General features: G+C 39.9%; 1 protein-coding gene across 3 annotated transcripts in view; it reads left to right on the top strand.

Moving 5' to 3' along the window:
• The window catches only part of WASF3 (WASP family member 3), a 159,444-nt gene extending 141,574 nt beyond the window's left edge, over positions 1–17,870 (top strand). For 2 of the 3 annotated variants that reach the window (XM_070409437.1, XM_070409435.1), the window contains 5 exons: positions 1,581–1,698; positions 6,607–6,782; positions 10,817–11,083; positions 12,417–12,784; positions 14,701–17,870. In XM_070409437.1, the coding sequence (XP_070265538.1) occupies positions 1,581–1,698; positions 6,607–6,782; positions 10,817–11,083; positions 12,417–12,784; positions 14,701–14,858 (1,087 nt within the window). In that variant the 3' untranslated portion in view covers positions 14,859–17,870. Of the gene's footprint in view, positions 1–1,580; positions 1,699–6,606; positions 6,783–9,858; positions 10,026–10,816; positions 11,084–12,416; positions 12,785–14,700 lie in introns of all 3 variants that reach the window. The other variant, XM_070409436.1, reaches the window with a different exon arrangement.
• Positions 17,871–19,574: the final 1,704 nt, after the last annotated feature.

Below are 19,574 nucleotides of genomic sequence, written 5' to 3'. Positions count from 1 at the left end.
TGAAAAATCAAATGTTTAGTTCTATGAACATAGGACATTTCTGCTTATATTTTTATGTCAAGGTTAATATTTGTTTACTTATGTGAGTTTCTGACCTCATTTAAGTATTAGCTTCATTCTTTTAAGATGTGAATTTATTGTACATCTTAAATTTTGCAGCAAGTTCATGCTCAAATTTTCTATATTGTTATCTATATTGAAGGTCTGGTAGGGAAACATGTTTTTCACAATAATGTTTTTAATGAAATCTCTTACTGCACATTGCTTATCAGTTAGAAATTTGGAAAAGAAAGGATTGTAAGTAGTCTGAGGTTAAAGTGTAGAGTACAGTGCCCTGGTTTGTTAGTGGTTTTCAGAGAGGGGCCAGAGTAGCCCTCAGAGGAACGAGGCCTTTTTCATTTGATGAGGAGATTACAGGACATGGCAGAGCAGGAGGTGCAAGGACAGACGGCTTTGCCCCTTGAATAATTCACTTAGCTTTCTTTGACTATTTGGGCATAAACTCTTTCCTATACTTATTTCACTAATTCTTGCTTCCTCTCCGTGCCTTAAATGACTTAGTGAAATACTGATATGAAATGTGTTTTTCTTCCTCTTGAAGGTAATCTATAGGCCAGACACTTTTAAAGCATGATAGACTAGAGTATTTACTTCATACCATGATTAGTTTTAGATTTCTTATTGATTTATATTATACTTTGAAAACATGTTGGCTGCATTATTTTAATGAATAACTTATACAAAGACTTGAAATATTCTCTCTAGACCATAGTAATAAGGGCAGTGCTTGAAAATGAAATGACTACAAGTGATTTTTCTTTGTTGGTTACTTCCACTTTAAAAATATTTCATTACTGTTTTTCTTAGTCACATTTACACACTATGAATGTTTTTCTTTTTTCCTACGTGAATTTTTAGATATTGGGCAAAACTGATTGAGCAAAGGGGACAAAGTACTTACTAATCTTTATCCTCATAACATCGACACTCCAGAGTAAAAGTAAATGTGTGTGTGTATAAAGAATTCATCTGTTTCTGTGTATATAGCCCCCTGTTGGAATAAACAGAACATTTCCTAAAGTAATTGAGGTATTGAATATTACTGTTTCTGAGCCATATTGTGATTTTTAGGAACACTTTTCTATATTTAAATCTAAATTTGCAAAAGTACTTTTTACCTAATTATTCTAGAAAACCTTTATGTTCTTAAATATTTACACTTTTTTTTAAGTAAGGAAATCTGAGAAACTTAATAATGTATAGGACAGTTAAAATGCCCCCTGCAGATGCTATAATCTCATGAGTTAAAAGTGAATTAGGTTTGGCTCGTTGAAAAGAGTGTTGGCCCACAGACTGAAGGGTCCCAGGTTCAATTCTGGTTAAGGGCACATACCTAGGTTGCAGGCTCCATTCCCAGCCCTGGTCGGAGCATGTGCAGGAGGAAACCAGTCAATGTGTTTCTCTCACATCGATGTTTCTCTCTCTCTCTCAAAAAAAAGTGAATTATGTTATTCCCATATGAAGATATCTAACAGTCTTCCCCCGCCCCCCTCCCCGACTTGTAATATCTTGGTTTATAGAGATGATAAAAAGGATGGGCTGAAGTTCTATACTGATCCTTCCTATTTCTTTGACCTCTGGAAAGAAAAAATGCTACAGGACACAGAAGACAAAAGGAAAGAGAAAAGGCGTCAAAAGGTAAATAATTCCATCAGGGGAACTGTGCATACAAATGTGTAAATGGATTCTTGTTTGGAAAGAAATAAGTAAATTCTTTACTTGAATGATTGAGATGTTGGCTTTAGTGATGAAGGTTTTTTAGAGATTATAGTTTATACAGGAAGATACAGATAAGTCCGTCTAACACAGTAATACTATTTTTCTGTAAATACTCTTGATTTATTCTCTAACACTTGCTTTGCTTCACAAAAGTAGTGGCTAAAATTCCAGTTTTGTTTTTAACCATGTTTTAGAACTTTTCTCCTGTTCTTTCAAATTTCATAATGTAGTCAATATTCCATATCAGAAATAATTATTTGCTTCCATCATTTTAAAGCTTTCTTCATAACTGGATTGCCACCTAGCTGTAATTAATGCTTTAGTGAGCTGTTCATATTGGATTGAAAAGTGTGTGATCGGCAAGTTCAGAAGATGGTATTTACTGGACGTGAGACTCCTTTGGTGGGTAGGGGTAGGCAAGGTCACTGCAAGTCTGAAGGTTGCGCAGCACCGTCTGAAGGTTGTGAGCACTCTTGGAGGGACAAGCTCACTCTCTGCAGGTGTGAGGACTTATATTTTGAAAATTGTTCCTTTGGGGCCCAGAAATTAGGTTTAAGCCACTGAGAAGAGTTAATTCTCCAAAGGATAATATTTGCTAAGACTTTTTATATGTAAGCTATGTTTTTTAAAAATGACCCTCTGGTTTGCTTGACAAATAATAGAGTGCTTTAAGAGAAATGCTTACCTTTTTGTGGGTTCGAGGTCTTAAGATGTTGAGGCATTTAGGTGTCTTAGCTCAATAGGAGCGACAATTTGAGATGGAAGAGAATTTGAAACTAGGATTTACAACAGAGTACATGATAACAATTTGCAGACTGTAAGTATAAGATGTTACCACTGAATTCTAGGAGAGAATTCCAAAGGCTTGCTTTCCTCTTTTCTTGTGCTCATGGGTTGGGATTAACTGGGAAATCTTGGGAGAGTTGCTGAGTACTCAAGTGGAGGATTATTCAAGCTAAGAAACTACAAAGTATTCAAGTGGGAAAAAGGAAGATCCCACTGTCTGGGAAAGAAAAAAACAGATACTTAGTCATGTTGGTCTTAATCCCCACACCTCTTGATAGTAACCAGGCAAAAGTCCTTTTAAATTACCTTCTAGGTTTCCCTTCTCAGTGATACTTTTGGCAAAAATATTTAATTTTTCACCAGTGTTCTTCAGGGGAAAAGTCTTAATCTACATATGATTATTGTATCATCAAATTTAGTATCATTTCCTTGGCAGTTTTGTCTCATTCCACATTGCTCAAACACATAAAATTCTGTGAAGGATTTTTTATTCATTCATTTATATAATGATTATGTTTTTTATCTTTATTGTTGAAAGTATTACATATGTCCCCTTTTTCCCTCACTGACCCTTTCTAGCCCTCCCCTGCTCCCACCCCAGGCCTTCACCACCCTATATTGTCTGTGTCCCTGGGTTATGCATATATGCATACAAGTTCTTTGGTTGATCGCTTCCCTCCCTACCCCCACCCTGCTTTCCTTCTGAGATTCAACAGTCTGTTCAATGCTTCTAAGATTCTCTTTTAAAAAAAAGAAGTCTTTTAATGCTGGATAAACAGTGGTGAAAATGACAGAATTGCCACCTCATGGAGATTACAATAGAGTGGGGGAAACAAGCATTAAATAATCATGCAGCCCTCTGGAACTCATAAAGAGGGAAAGAAATTAGAAATTGTAATACAAATCTCCTTTATATAGGAGCAGAAAATGAGGCAAGATATCCTTCATTCTGGAAATCCTCTAGGGTTTCTGGGAAGCAAGTCACTTTCAATTTGGAATTGACAAGTCTATATGAAGGAAAAAGTTGTTTAGAAAATTTGGGTGTGAAATCCATTAAAAACATTTTTTAAATTATGCAAATAAATATGTAGTTGGAAGTATGCAGTTACAATGCTGGTAAGTGTTATGAGGAAGTATGGTGTTCTGGGAGTGAGATGACAAGGTGGGGATGACAGTGAGGAGGAAGTGGAGTGTCAAGGACAGCCTCGGGGTACCTTTCACAGATCCAACCATGGATGGAAGTTAGCTCAAGTCATTGTGTGGGTGCAGGTGTGCTCGTGGGCACATGTGCGAGCACATGTAGGTGAGAGGGTGCTGAAGGAGTGGAGGGCAGAGGAGGCGGGATGCTTCCGAAGTAGCTAAGATCATTCTGGTCTAGGGAACAGTTTGGCATTTTCTAGAGATTTGAACGTAGGCCAGTGTAGTTGGAGCATAGATGCTTCACTGTTAACATTTTGTCATATGTGGTTTCTGTGTGTGTGTTGTGTGCATGTTGATGGGTAAATTTGGAGGCTGAACTATTGCAAAGAGAGTTATTATAACAGTCTCTAAATATGTCAGCATTCATCTCTTAAAAGTAAGGGGGATAGTCTAATTAATTTAATACAGTGGTTCTTAATTAGGATGTGTATTAGGATCCATTGAAATCTCCCTCCTTTTTGTTGTTGTTGGTGGTAGTGGGTTTTTTTTGTTGTTTGTGTGTGTTTTAAGTATACAAACAATACATGCAGGTTGTGAAATGCTCAAATTACACCAAAGTAAATTGGGGATATGTTTTTCTTCCATGGGCATAACTACGTTAACATTTAGCAGCTTGGCACGCATATTTTTAGATTTAGATTTTTTTTCAGTTATTCATAAATATATGCATATACATTTCACAAAGTATTTTTATATGCATAGAATTGTACCACACACAACTTATACACACAGACATACACATATATTGCCATAATTGAAGATGTACTTCATTCTTTTTATGAAGTTATGTAGCATTTTAATAGTTATCATAAACTATTTGCCCATTACTAGAGTAATGAATATTTAGGTTGTTTCTAAATTGTTACTATTTACAATACTGTAGTAAATATCTCTGTACTCATGTGCAGATATTCTTCAGAGCAAATTCATAGAAGTCGAATATGAGGTTTAAATTTTGAAAGATATCATCTAATTGCTCCTGACCCTTAAAACACTGAACCAGTCTATACTCTTAACAGGCCTCCTCCAGTCCTGGATATTATTTTTTTTTTATGAGCCCTCCTTTCCTCCAAAAAATCTAATTTGCATTACACATCTTTTCATCTTTATTAACCCTTTATATATGTTCTGTGGATTTCATGTTTACCTTCTTTGCCAACACATTGTCTGTACCTCCTTTTTACCCAAAAGCAGTCTAGTCATTGTGTCTTCACTACCACCATGAGCCGCCTACCGTCCTCACTAGACCACCTGAATAGCTTTCTACCTTTCTCCTTCAGTCTGTGCTCCCCAGCCTAGAGGGATCTTTTCAAATGCCTCTTCTTCAGTATGTCAGCCCATCCCTTCTTATTCATCAGTGCTTTCCCACTATTCTTGGGATAAAGAACAACATTTTTAACGTAGCCTTTAAGGCAGTGATGGCGAACCTTTTGAGCTCGGCGTGTCAGCATTTTGAAAAACCCTAACTTAACTCTGGTGCCGTGTCACATATAGAATTTTTTTGATATTTGCAACCATAGTAAAACAAAGACTTATATTTTTGATATTTATTTTATATATTTAAATGCTATTTAACAAAGAAAAATCAACCAAAAAAAAATGAGTTCGCTTGTCACCTCTGACACGCATGTCATAGGTTTGCCATCACTGCTTTAAGGTCTTGCTTACCTTTCAGCTCTTTGGGGCCATTAACCTTCATTTGCCTCTCACCTTTTGTTTCTCCTAAGTGGTGCTCTTCCTCCTCCTGGGAGCCCATGCCCACTCTGTCCCCTCTTACCTGCTCTGACGGGCTCCCTGCAATCCATGCCAGTCACACGTAGGTCCTCCTCCCACTCACTCCTGGACGCTGTCCCTGACTTCCAGCCTAGACAGCATTCTACACATAGTGCATTTATGTTTTACTACATTTTATAATTATACATTTATTTCTGTGATGTTGTAGGCTCCCCCCCCCCCGCCCCCCCCCCCCCCCCCCCCCCGGACTGCAAGCTCCATGAGGGCAGACACCCGTCTTGTTGTTGTTTTCCTTTTGTATCATCGATGCCTGGCATGTTTGAGACAGCATGCCCTGTAAGCTCACTGGATTTGATCATTTAGTCAGCATTGATTGAGTGTGCACCCTAGGTAAATGACGTGTGGAGGGACTGTAAGAGGAGTGTAGAACTTAGAGGCACATAGTTCTTGTCCTTAGAGATCATAAAATTTAATGAGGGAAATGGGAAAAATATATAAACAACAGAAATAAATTGTTCTTGCCTTTAAAGAAGTACCCATGTAGGACAACTATTTATTGGATACATTTTTGCTGGCAAAGTAGGGCGGGGACAAGAATGAGTCTTTGTATGGGAAGGTAAGTTCGTACCTTATTTTTGTTTTGGGTTTGGCTCATTGCAGGATTAGCTTAAATATTTCTTTTAGAAACTGGAAATAGAACATTTTGAATTTTTTTTGAAAGATTGCATGTTAACAAGCCAGTCAAAATTGTATAGGGGTGGGAAATGATTTCTCTGAATGGTGCCATCTGACATTTCATCTGTATAATATAGATCTAAAAGGTATAGTATATTTAAAATAAGCTAAATGCCTAGTAAGATGAAAATTGGTTACTAAAAATGATAGTAATTCTGGTAGTTGCAGCAGAGTAATTTTCATTTATTTGGGTTAAATAGTTAAGTATTTGTTACCTTTGGGGGGTCTGTGTTGGGTAAGAGTAGGCACTGTGTTAGAATTTTCTAACATTATCTGCACATCATGCTTATGTCCTGAGCATTATAACTGCATTTAACCTGTTGTCCTTTCTCTCCTGTCTCGGCATGCTTGCTTTCTTTTCTTGGACTTCAGGAGCAAAAGCGTATAGATGGCACAACCCGTGAGGTGAAAAAGGTTAGAAAAGCCAGAAACAGGCGCCAGGAGTGGAATATGATGGCATATGACAAAGAGCTCAGACCCGACAACAGGTTGTCTCAGAGTGTGTACCACGGAGCGTCTTCCGAGGGATCCCTGTCCCCAGATACTAGGTGTGTGTGTGTGTGTGTGTGTGTGTGCGCGCGCAGTAATGCCTCTGAGTAGTGCTTCATTTTATTTATTCCTTGGACATGACTGGTAATAGTAGCTTTGGTGTTTATAAGGCCACAGAATGTTTCACATCTTTTCTTAAAAATAAATTTTATATATATACATGAATTTTGAAATAATATTTTAAAGTAGTTTTATTTTGCATTGGGTCACATTGTATGATTTTTCATATCTCTGACTTACTTTCTTGTTCAGTTAATCTAGGTATGTAGTGTGTTAACATGGATTCTGAATTTGGGCTTAATGACTGCCAATGACTTACATTTTACTTTAATCATTTAATCCTTTGTCTTACTCTTTAGCTTAGAGTTGAATTTCTTTTGCTATTTGATATCAAAACGATTGGTAGGTAGTAATTGATGTGGTCAAGGAATAATTTCTTTGCGCTTTTTGGTGACCTTTGTAAAAAGTGACGAGCAAAAGGTATTTATTTTTTCAGTTCACTAATCTTATGTGCTCTGATTTCAGGAGAATTCTGTTGGTGTTTACTTTAAAATTATGTTAGCAATTAAGTAAAAATATTTCTTTCAGGTGTGAATGATGCGATCAATAAGTCACATTCGTCACAGAAAGGATTCATTAAACAACAGGGACTAACCAGTCAATTTTAACTTACGGTTTAATTTCCTATTTCTGCTCTTGTAAAGTTGTTGTCTTGCATTTGCATAATCTCTCTAAGTCTTCCAGCAGCATTTAAAAATCCAAACAGAGAATTCCTATGTGATTGAAGGATGTTTCAAAAACAGCAACAACCTGGACCTGGCCTTCGATCTGTGTCCTTTTAAAATAAATTTTGTCTTTATAATTTCAGTGCTTAGCACAGACTGCATACAGAAGCTGCTTAACATTTGGTAGTTACAGGGACTGTGAATGTTCCTGCCCCAGAAGGGCTATAAGTCATTGGTTGGATATGAGGCAAGTTCTAGGTAATTTTTCTGTAGAAGTTGTTATCTGCTAAATATTAGAGAATTATTAGAGCTTTAACTGAGCTCTAGTCTCAAGGTTGGATCTTTATGTCAGTTTGTTTTTGTCGACAATTCTACGCATAGTTCTTTGGATGGGAGAAGCACTTAAATCTGAGCGCTCCCAATATGTCCGTTTGCTTTTTGTTGGTTTTTTTTCCAGCTAATTTAGTTGTATTGTTTACTCATGCAAAACATATACTTTATTTTATAATACTCTGTGTGCACTCTTATTTCAATATGTACAGATAAAAAAAAATGATTTTTTAATCCCTCAGTTGAATGGTTGATGCTCATTCTAACATCTGAGATTAGATTGCTTCATGCTGAGTATAAAATTATGCAGATGATTTAGTATCTGAATTTTTATATTTTTAGATATATCTTTACTTCTTTTTCAAAAAGCAAATAGATTAATCAGTTTCGTTTCTTTAGAATTTCCTTTTGTCTCATACTGTTTTTCATGGCCTCTCACTATATGCATGTACCAGAAAAGTAGATTATAATTAATATTGTACTTGGATTACATCCCTTAAATTAATTTAGAAATTTTTTATTTCACTAAAGTGTATCACTTTTTCTTATTATAAAGTAATTTTTTATATTTGGAAATTACAGAAAACATTAAAATATTATCCATAATCCTATTATCCAGAAAAACCACTATCTGCATTTTAGTGTACTTTCCCCCCTTTTGTCTTTTTTCTGTAAAGATGTATATGTTTTTTACACAATTGGAATCATGCTCTATACTTTTTGCCTTTTGACTTTTTAATGTTTTGTATTCATATTTTAAGTATTATTTAGAATCACGGTTTTTAAATAACTGAGGAAATTTTGAATATTAAGTTGTATGGCTTGTATATAATAAAACTGTTCATATAAGTAATATATTTTGTACATAAAAATGGTTCATATACACTAATGATACATTTTTGCTCTCTCTGTAGATTATCAGCAGTGGTTTGATTTTAAGTGTAAATTCGGGATGAAAATTGATTAAATGCTTCCCCCCAGCTCTCTTCACTATGATCTGGGAGAGTGAGACCTCCACGCCCAGCTGTCCTTGAGCTATTTCTCATCCTCTTCCAGGCCCTGTATTACAGCTCTGACTCTGCCCACCTGTCCACCCACAAAACCCTGGGAGTCCCTGGTTTCTCCCACCACGTCTCCACTGCTTACACTTCTTCCTGTTTCCATATCATCTCACTCCTACCAGTTCTCTCTCCTGTAACAGGAGGTCACAAGACCAGTCCTCTCATCTCCACATTGGTGTGTGTCTCTGTAGCTGATTTCTACCTTCCCGCATGGGGGTCTCTGTCTCCATCAGTCACCCCACTCCTCACCTCTCCTCCAGCCACTGGGCTCCCCTTTAAATGAGCCTTCACTCTTAAACCAGTCCTCTGTCCTGCCCACCCTCCTTCCAAGTCCTGCCCTCCACAGCCCTCCTGCTGTAATTCTCGAATTCAGACATTCACTGCCTGTTCCTTTATTCACTCACCAGTCTGGTTATCCTCCTTTATATTGACTCCTTTTGGCTGTGTCACAAAGGTAGTTATAAGGACAGCACTCTACATTATTCCAGAATATTTATAATTTCTGGCTCCCCATCTCATGAGAAGTGCTCTATATTTTTCCAGATCACTTTGTTTCCTTTAGAAATTGTACACATAGCGTATGACATAGTCACATACAGAGTCAAACATACATCACCAAGGACTCCAGGGTTTTAGGTATTTACGTTGTGAAAATATGCTAGGTTGTTCCCCCATTAAAAATGTTTTTAACTTACTTGCCAGCAGTTTGTATAGTTCAAAAGATAGAATCATATGCACATCATAATATAGAATTTATACTGCCGTTAGAGAAGGAAAAGTGAATTATTATTATTACACTGCAATTGGGGCGGGGGGCAGTCTCTCGTCACATGGAGAGCTTTTTCTGTGTCTGAGATGCTCCAGTTAAGGGAAGCTACTGTCTGATTCCAAGATCCAAGTTCAGTTGGTGTTTCCCCTGCTCCTCCACATCCCCTTGTGTGTCTGCCTGTTTCCTTCAGAGAGAGAAACACAAGCTGAGTCCTACCCGAAGCCAGCAGATACACGTGAGAAAAGTCAGAACAAGAAAAGAAGAGTGGGAGAGGAGGAAAATGGGCATTGAGTTTATGAGTGATGCCAGGACACTGGAACAGGCAGGGAGCACGAAAGAGGACAGAGCGCCCAGAGGGTTTGTCGTTTTGCTCTCTGCATTGCCGTCCTCAGGCTGCCCACCCTGCTTTCGCCATCATGAGAGGATGTGCAGCCCCCATACTGACCACGTGTCCTGTAACCGGGCCAGGAGCACCTCCCTTACTAACACCATTTTGTGCAGCTGTGACCTTTACAAGTCCCCGTGCCCCCTCACAAAGGCCTCTGTCTGTCTGAGCTCCGTCAACTAATATACAGTCTCCATCCCTTTCAGAGTTTCGCCTATGACTGTGCACTCAGAGAAAGCAGGAAGGCCCTTCCATATTGCACCATGGTCTTTCTTTTTGGCTAAACACATTTCTTCTGTTCAAGAAAACAATTTTTCACTGCACTGCATTCTTGCTTTCTTTTTCTGTTCTTACTGTTGATATTTACCCAGTTTATCTGCCATTTTGTAATTTCTAATGATGCGCTATCAGCTTCCTGGCCCCCGAAGTCCTCTGTTTTTGAATTAAGTGGGACTTGTCTCGTGGCCTTCTCTCTTAAGACCGTATGCTGATGTGGTGTGAAATGGGGCTCTGCTTGCCCATCTGTCTGACATGCTCACTTTAAAGCCGTGAGTCTGACTCCACGTAACACCGGGCTCGCTGCTAACGTAGTCATTACGTTGTTGCTTGGAAGCTCTCATGAGGTTGGGCCTAGTTTACAGTAAAGGAAATAAATGTGTGATTTCTGTGTATTGGCAATGTTATTATTCAAATATATGCTTATATGCTGGTTAGTGGAAATCTTTTGAACTTAAATTTCTCCCACCCTTTTCTTGAATGTCAGGTCTCACGCATCGGATGTCACAGATTACTCTTATCCAGCGACTCCCAACCATTCTCTGCACCCGCAGCCCGTCACCCCTTCATACGCAGCAGGTGACGCCCTGCCACTTGGGCCAGCCAGCCAGGCCCCCGAGCATGAGTACCGACCCCCCTCTGCCTCGGTGAGACACATGGCCCTGAACAGACCTCAGCAGCCACCTCCGCCACCCCCACCACAGGCCGCAGAGGGGTCCCAGGCCTCGGCACCCATGGCTCCAGCAGACTATGGGTAATTTCGTATTCCTTGTACTCTAATTGCTACTCACTCTTGCAATGGAATCTTGCTATGTGTGTTTAAGAATTTTAATTAAATAGTCACACTTTAGAGGCCAGAGGCCAGCCCAGAATGACTAAATGTGGAAACTATTGGTTATGACAAGTTCTGTTAAAAAATACAGTGTCGTGCTGTTCCCTTTTCTTATTATAGATAAATCTCAGGTTTGTGTCTGTATTCATGTGTATACTCATTAATACACGTATTTGTGTATGTGTGAGTGGATCGTTAAGCAGAGGCATTGATAAAAGATGGAACTCCGATTCTGTGAACCTGTCCCAAATCCTCAAATTTCTCTATACCAGTATATCCTGGGTGAACCAGGGAGAATTCATACCACAGATGAGAGCACCATGCAGTGCAGTACCCCCTGCCTCCCTTCTTACACTTGGCTGTATAATCTTTCTTGACCTCTTCGTGCTCACTCATCATTCTCCCACCTTGTTCCCTGTTGGCAGTGAAATTCAAACCGCCCTAGGAAAGACCCTCATCTTTGGGTGGTTAGTAATTTAAGCACCAACCTATATTTTCATGGGCTGCCTTAGCACTCCCTTTTTAATATGGAAGAGTTACCCCTCAGAGGCAGTGCCCAGGAAAGTCGAATGTGTGTTTCCATTAAGCATGTATCCAGAACAGCACGTATCAGTTTCTAAACGCACATCCCTCAGCTTTCGGGGGCATCCTCCCTGACCACACAGCCCTGGCTGTTTCCCATCGTTGGTCCTTGTTAAGTCAGGACTCCCAAAGTTTGTTCTGAGGCTCTAATTGTCAGGTAAGAAGAGAGTCTGGGGTCCAGCTGGTTTGGAAAGCCTTAGACTAATAGAATTCGGATTTCTTCGCTGTAGGACTTTTCAAAGCTTTTGATATTCTGATGAACATTGTGGGCTTGGGGAATTTCCATGGAGATGAGATACAAAATACAGAATTTTCCAAATCTGATTGGCCACAGAACCCTTATAAGACAAGTTTGTGAGCCACCTGCTTTTGAGATGCCCAATGTAAAGGAGGCATTTGTGTTGCTCCTCTTACCTAGCATTTCACAGGAAATTCCTCTTTGAGTGGTTATCTTTTGGGTGCATTTCAGTGAATGACGTGAACCCTGTCGTAGTGAATAATGTAAACCTGTGGAAATAACTGACCCAACAGTGGATATTGCATCCTGCAGTGTCTTAAATCCAAATGACACTATGTATTGTGTTTGGGGAAGACCTTTGTACTAGCCATGTCAGAACCTCAGGTGTGACCCTCTGTTGCTGCTTTAATGACTCTGTGTTTCCTCTCTCATTAGGATGCTCCCAGCCCAGATCATTGAATATTACAACCCCTCGGGACCACCTCCGCCCCCTCCACCCCCCATGATCCCTTCAGCACAAACTGCTTTCGTCAGTCCTCTCCAGATTCCCATGCAGCCCTCCTTCCCAGCAGCAGCTGGGTCCTCCTACCCGGCGCCTCCTCACCCGCCCTCCACTGGGCTGGTGGTCACAGCCCCGCCTCCTCCGGGCCCCCCACCTCCCCCGCCAGGCCCTCCTGGCACAAGCTCTTCTCTCTCATCCTCCCCCATGCATGGCCCTCCAGTAGCTGAGGCAAAACGACAAGAAACTGCACAACCACCCATAAGCGATGCGCGCAGTGATCTTCTTGCTGCTATTCGAATGGGTAAGTGAATCCCCTACATGTGCCATCTTCCATTCAGAAAGAGATTTCTGTCTCCAACCAGCTATAGCCTGGTCTTCAGGGGACTCCTCGCTACACAAGATTGTTTTTTAGAATATGGTTAAAGGACCTTTATTTGCTATTTTAAAAAATAGTAATGTAGTTTTGTCTGTGCAAAGTAAACATATGATAAAGAACTGAGAATTCAGGAAAGATTTACTTGACTAGAAATAAATATTGACTATTTTGTCTGCATTCTACTCTAATGGTGAAAGTATAAATGAAAGAAAATGAGCTCATGTTAGTGATTTTGTTTTTATAAATATCTAATATGTCCTAGACTTTCCATATTTTTGGCTTGATGTGCTAAGCCAGTAGTTTGCAGCATTTACATAGCAGCAGAACTCTGTCAGATGGGAGTCCTACACCAAACCCCCAGAACATGAACCAAGAAGGCAGAACATCTCTGTCAAATCAGAGTGGGGAGCCTCCCCACTGTGCCTCCCTACAGAACCCCACATTAAACCCCTGCTGCACACCATGTATTCTTTACCTCAGGTCCCAGCCCAGCTTGGTTGAGGGTCACTGCCAGGGTGTGGAAGTACGTGTACTCTAAACGCTTCTCATACGCTGAGGAGCCGCCCAGGTGCTTGGTCGCAGTTAGTTGCTCCCGTCTGGAGGTGACTGAGGGAGCAGCTGGAGTGTCTGTGATGCCCTTTGCAGACACCTCTGCGCCTGGCTGCAGCACCCGGGTCAGGCCTCCTACAGATCCCAGGGTTCTCATCTATCTTGAATGCCCACAGCTATTTAATGCCTCGGAGATAACAAATTTGGGGTCACAAGAGGACAGTGTTTTGACTTTTGACACTGTGAGCCCTGCCCAGGAAGAGTGATAATTGTAACTATCTTTCCATGAGAAAACCTCTGCGGAGCCCATATTGAGGGCATTCTACAAAACTGCAGTCATAAATCACCAAGGCTGAAGAACTGCCTAGATTAAGGATCATTATTGAAACACAACTAATGTAATAGGTGATCGGTATTGAATCCCAAACCTGGTGGAAACTTTTTTCATTTGCTATATTAGGTCTTTTGGCAAAATTTAAATAAAATTTGTAGACTGGATGGTAGCATTATATCTACGCTGATCTGAATTTGATCATTGTTTTTTAGGAATTACACATAAAGTACTTTAGGGGTAAAGGGCAAAAAAGCAAATTATATGCTACTTATTTTCAAATTGTCCAGCAAAAAGTATCTGTGTGTATTAATAACAATGATGGAGAAAGATTGCTAAAACAAGTGTGATCAAATGTTACCCATTGGGGAATCTGGATGCAGGTCATATGGGAACGTTTTGATACTAGTGTTACAGTTACTCTATAAATCTGAAATTAATTCAAAAGAATTTGCACATTAAATCATCATATAATCCATTTTGTTACTAGGTAAGAGAGATGTTTTTATTTTATATCCATTTTCAACAATAATTGTTGAAGCAAAGTTTTCTCAGTTACCTCCGCGGGTTAGAAAAGAGCTGTCCACGCCTGTTCGGGAAAGTGTTCTTTAATGATAGAAATGTCTCCTGTTCACACGGTCCCGCGAGGTGGCCACAGCCACTGTCAGTTTGCCCGAAGCAGCTGTTGTGGCTCGTGGACCCTGTGTTGGACAGCGTAGCTCTCGGGTTTTCTTTAAAGGTGTTCACACCATTACTTTGCTGTAAAAATTGTTATGTACATTCTTTTATTAGTCATGAAACTCCTATTTCCCAAGCTTTTCTCCCTTCAAGTTTCCAAAACTGTTTTTATCCTTAATGTCAATAGGAGAAAAAAAAAGTCAAGTAGACTTACTAGTTTGTTTTTTCCTTAATTTGGAGCACGCAAAGGATTTAATTCTAAACCATGCATTGCGTCTTCTAGGAATTCAGCTGAAAAAAGTACAAGAGCAGCGTGAGCAAGAAGCCAAGCGCGAGCCAGTTGGGAATGACGTGGCCACGATCCTGTCCAGACGCATTGCCGTGGAGTACAGTGACTCGGACGACGACTCGGAGCTGGATGAAAACGACTGGTCTGACTGAGGTGGCGGGGGCAGCCTGGCCACGAGGCTGGTGGCCAGCCAGGAAACCGTGTCGGAAGTGTATTGAAAATTTTACGTGGTCTCAACACCCAAATAGTGGTATTATAATCCTGTAGCTTAGCAACTTTTGTATTAATAATGTGATAATTGCTTTTGCACATCCAAAACTTCTGGGTTCTTTCAGTATTTACTGTGTAATACTTAAGTGCCACCACACATAGAGAAATCGTGCTGCACCTGAGGAAATAGCGCTGTAACTATTGCATTGTCCTGAAAACAGCATCTTGCTTCCTTTTTCCTGGCCATGAAAGTGTTCAGTGCACTTTGGGTTTACTCGTACCTTACAATTCTGCAGACTTGCTGTGTGTTTGTGAAGCTGCTTAGTGTTAGGCCTCAGCAAGATTAATGACTATGCGTTGACGTCTTCCAATCAGTAAGTGATACTGTTTCAAATTTTTGTGTGTGTTTCAGAAGAGAGAAACATTTGGTTAGAGAGAAAGATTTAACAAATAAGGAGAATCAAATGCTTCTGCTTTCATTTTCTTGGAGTGGTACATTCTGTGAACTTGAATGTTTTGTTGAATAATTTCATTGCCTTTGCACGCTCTTATAAAAGGTGAAATTGGAAGGGCCTTTTCAGCAGGCGTCCCGGTGGGCATTTAGTCAGTGCTTGTGGATGCTTTTTGTAAGAGGTAAGCAGCTCAGTCGTAATAAAAATGAAGAGCAGGGTTCTTTTTCCTTCCGGGGCTATTGGCGATGACACTCGAAGCATTCGACAGCCCTTCCGTGTGGGCACCAGCCAGGTTGAGCGGTCTGGGAGCCACGGCCTTGCTGGGTAGAGCCGCTGAGTGTGGGCTCTGAGTGCGAAGGAGACCTTCGCCTTTTGCTTCCCGGGAGGCCGGGCCTAAGTGAGCTCTGTGCGCTCCAGATGGCACCCCGCTCCCCTTGGTCTGAACTTCAAAAGCCTAGGTGTAGGCGAATGCAGGTGTTGAGAGCTCTTTGCTTTTCCTGTGCTGTGGCCATGTTAGGGATCCATCACAGGAGCGGGCTTTCACTCTGTCCTGGAAGCACGAGGTTCTCTCCTCACATTGTCAGCACATGACATTTTAAAAAACACCTCAGGTTAGATTAGACCTGTAGCTGTAGCAGGTCATGTTCCTTTACCCTTTCCCTCCCTACTTTTCTCCCCACACCGTCCCATGGGGTTCATATTCCTGGTGAAGGCAAACCGTGGGAAGACTCATGAATGAGAGCTTATGCTCCGTAATTTTGGATGCAGGATAACTGCTCATCCAGCATAAACAAACACCCAGGCTTTGACTATAAATAAGACAGCACAAAACACTAAGACACTTTACTTACTAGGGATTTGTGCCAAGGCCCCACATTTCAAACAGGTGGCAGGTACTAGTGACGCTCAGACGTGGCGAAGGAATCTTTAGCTGAAGAGTTGTTTGGGTTGATGGTAGGAATGTAAACAGGACTGTAGCTAGTAGAGTCGTGCTAACAAGTTCATCTGAGGAAATCAGCCGGCCCCCAAAGCATGTCTGTGTCCCTGAGTGGGACATTGGCGTGGCTTGTACACGGTCCTCATAGAAGGCCTGTACGTTGGGTTTCAGTCACATAAATTTTGAAACTCTGAAAGCCTCATGTCTGCACCCCCTTTCGAAGACCATGCTTATGCCAGGTCGTCGAGTCTTTTCATCAGCACATGCTTGTTGAGGTTCTTTTTCTTGGAGCTAGTCACCATTTGGCTCTCAGCATAATTTTATTAAATAGAAGAAATAATTTATTAACCTTTAATTTCTTTCTTTAATTTCTCCTTTTTTTTTCAATGTAGAGGCCTACTCTCTTAGCATTATTCTTGGACTTTTCATTTTTCTAGTCTTATTTTGTCTTTATTACAGTATTTTGGTTTTTTGTGCTTTGGATTAGGAGTAACCTGTGTAATTCTAGCACTCACATCTGGTGATGCTTCTTTGTTTCTCCTGTCCTTTCTGTTCTCAGGATGGAGAAGATACATAAAGCTACTATCTTCTAGTAAGTAAGGATTTCTTCTGTTTAGAGCTCATTACCATGAAATCAGTGGTACTTTATTCATAAATATTCATAAGCCTATTAGTTATTAGTTGCCTGTAGTTTAATCAGTAAGTTATTTCAACTTGATTTTCTGTAGTGAAAAAGCTTTTGCCCTGATGTATAATGTAGCCTTCAAAAGAATGGAAAAGGACTAAAATTCAATTTAGGTTATTTTTGCAGTATTTTTCTCAATAAATTTGATTCTAAAATTTAAATTTAGACTTTTCTAACATGGTATTACATGAAAAGGAAAAAGTGAATATTTTGAATTTTCAGTTTTCATTTTCAAGAAGTATTTACCAAGACAAATGGAGAAGAACATTTAAAAACTTACTTCATACCTATGAATTTTACATTGTAAAGTAGTTATATATTATTGTAAGGTTATTTTAAATTGTCCCCAGTCTTCCCCCCATGTATATTTTAGTTTAATATTTTACAAGCTTTCTTTCATATTAATAGGTTAGGCAGAGGGGATGAGAACATCAGTTAGTGTCACACATTAGCGACACAAACACGATATCATTGATTTTCAGTTGTTAGCCTAAAACCACACCATAGGATTTGGTACCCTTACATTTTTCTTTAGGAAAAGTATACTGTTAAAGAATTGACATTTTCATTTTAGTAAATGTTTAGAATATCAAAATCTTTTCTTAGCACCCAGTGGCTAGGTTGTGAGAGTTTTGTAATAATTTGCAACTGAAATACATGATACATTTTAATCCATTAAAGGCTAGTGGGACTGTATCCGCCAGAGTAACAAGGACTTTTTGTGTTCTATTCAGAGTATCTGTCATCCTGCACTGTTACCAATGCTATTGTAAATTAAATTTAAAGTGGTCTTAAAAAAATTCCTGTTAAACAATTTTTATCTGTTTGTATATCTTACTATAGATTATGTACAAGTAACATCTAAATAAAATTACACTTTTAACCCTAAAAAGTTGGGCTTATTTATGACAGTGTTATGAAGGTAAGCCGTTACTGTCCTGTACAAGTCACCTGCTGGCCAGTTTCTGCCCTCATGGAGCTTTTAGTTTAAGGAGCGAGACATTAAATATTGTAAAGAAAGTAACTGGGATCATTTCATATGTGCTTTAGTTGGGGGTGGAGTGGGACTGCCCAGTGTGGTCTGTGGGCTAACGAAGCTGAGGTCTAAGAATGAACAGAAATTAGCGAGGGGCCAACGGTAGGAAAAGGAGTTCCTCAACAGCAGGGAAGGGCAGCATTTGCATCCCCTAAGGTGGGAAGGACAGTATGGATGGTAATGGAACCAAAGGTCAGTGAAATGGAAGGCGCAAAAGGAAGAGGAAGTGCTGTGAGACTGGAGAAGGAGGTGGTGGGAATCTCCACGTCCTCTGCACTCAGAATGGGGGCTACCACCACAGCGGCAGCTACAGATGTACGGCAAAGCTTTCCATATGTGCAGCCTATTGATTCTTCAGGGATCTTACAGCCTCACGCCTCAGACATACCATTCTGTTTAGAAGGCATCCTAGTGTTCAGCTAGTTCAGCCCTAATGCTGAAGATGGGAAACACCATTACTTGCACTGCTTGGCTCTCAAAGCTTGGTCTCTTAATTCCTGAATTTTCTGTGATCCTCCTGTTACACAGTAGACCTTTAAGAATTAGGCACTTATCCCTCTTCCTCAGTATTTTATTATGAAAAAACTTAAAACTACAAGAAAATTGTTGAGTAAGTGCCCATATACCCATATCTGTCCATCTATCAAGTCTCCATATTTTATGCATTTCAAAGTAAGCTCCAGTATACTTTACCCCTGAACACTTCAGTGTCCATATCATAAATTAGAGCTTAACATTTGCACTTAATATTTTTTTAAGTATATTTTTATTGATTTCAGAGATGAAGGGAGAGAGAGAGAGACATCAGTGATGAGAGAGAATCATTGGTTGGCTCCCTCCTGCACGTCCCACACTGGGGATTGAACCCTCAACCTGGCCATATGCCCTGACCGGAAATCGAACCTGACCTCCTAGTTCACAGGTCAACACTCAACCACTGAGCCATGCCGGCTGGGCAGGATATACTCCCTTGTAGGTAACTGACTTTTTTTTTTCTTGCTGCTTTTAAAATTCTCTTTTTGTCTTTTGCCCTTGGCATTTTAATTATGACGTGTCTTGGTGTGGTCCTCTTTGGATTCCCTTTGTTTGGGGTTCTCTGCGCTTCCTGGACTTGGAAGTCTTTCTTTCACCAGATAGGGGAAGTTTTCTGTCATTATTTCTTCAAACAGGTTTTCAATATCTTGCTCTCTCTGGCACCCCCATAATTTGGATGTTGGTATGCTTGAAGTTGTCTCAGAGGCTCCTTACACTATCTTCATATTTTTGGATTCTTTTTTCTTGTTTTTCCGGTTGGGTGTTTTTTGTTTTTTTTTTTGCTTCTTCGTATTTCAAATCTTTGACTTGATTCTTATGATCCTCTAGTCTGCTGTTGGAACTCTGTATAATATTCTTTATTTCAGTCAGTGTATGCTTAATTTCTAGTTGGTCCTTTTTCATAACCTCGAGGGTCTCACTAGATTTCTTGAGGGTCTCACTAAATTTATCGGCGGTTTCTAGAAAATTCTTGAAAAACCTTAGAAGTGTGGTTTTGAACTCTATATCCTGTAG

The sequence above is a fragment of the Myotis yumanensis genome, unplaced genomic scaffold (assembly GCF_028538775.1).
Source record: "Myotis yumanensis isolate MYYU_CA2020_CCGP unplaced genomic scaffold, mMyoYum1.0.hap1 SCAF_3, whole genome shotgun sequence".
NCBI classification, from domain to species: Eukaryota; Metazoa; Chordata; class Mammalia; order Chiroptera; family Vespertilionidae; genus Myotis; species Myotis yumanensis.
The sequence above is the reverse complement of the archived record's forward strand: the minus strand, read 5'-3'. Positions and strand labels throughout refer to the sequence as shown.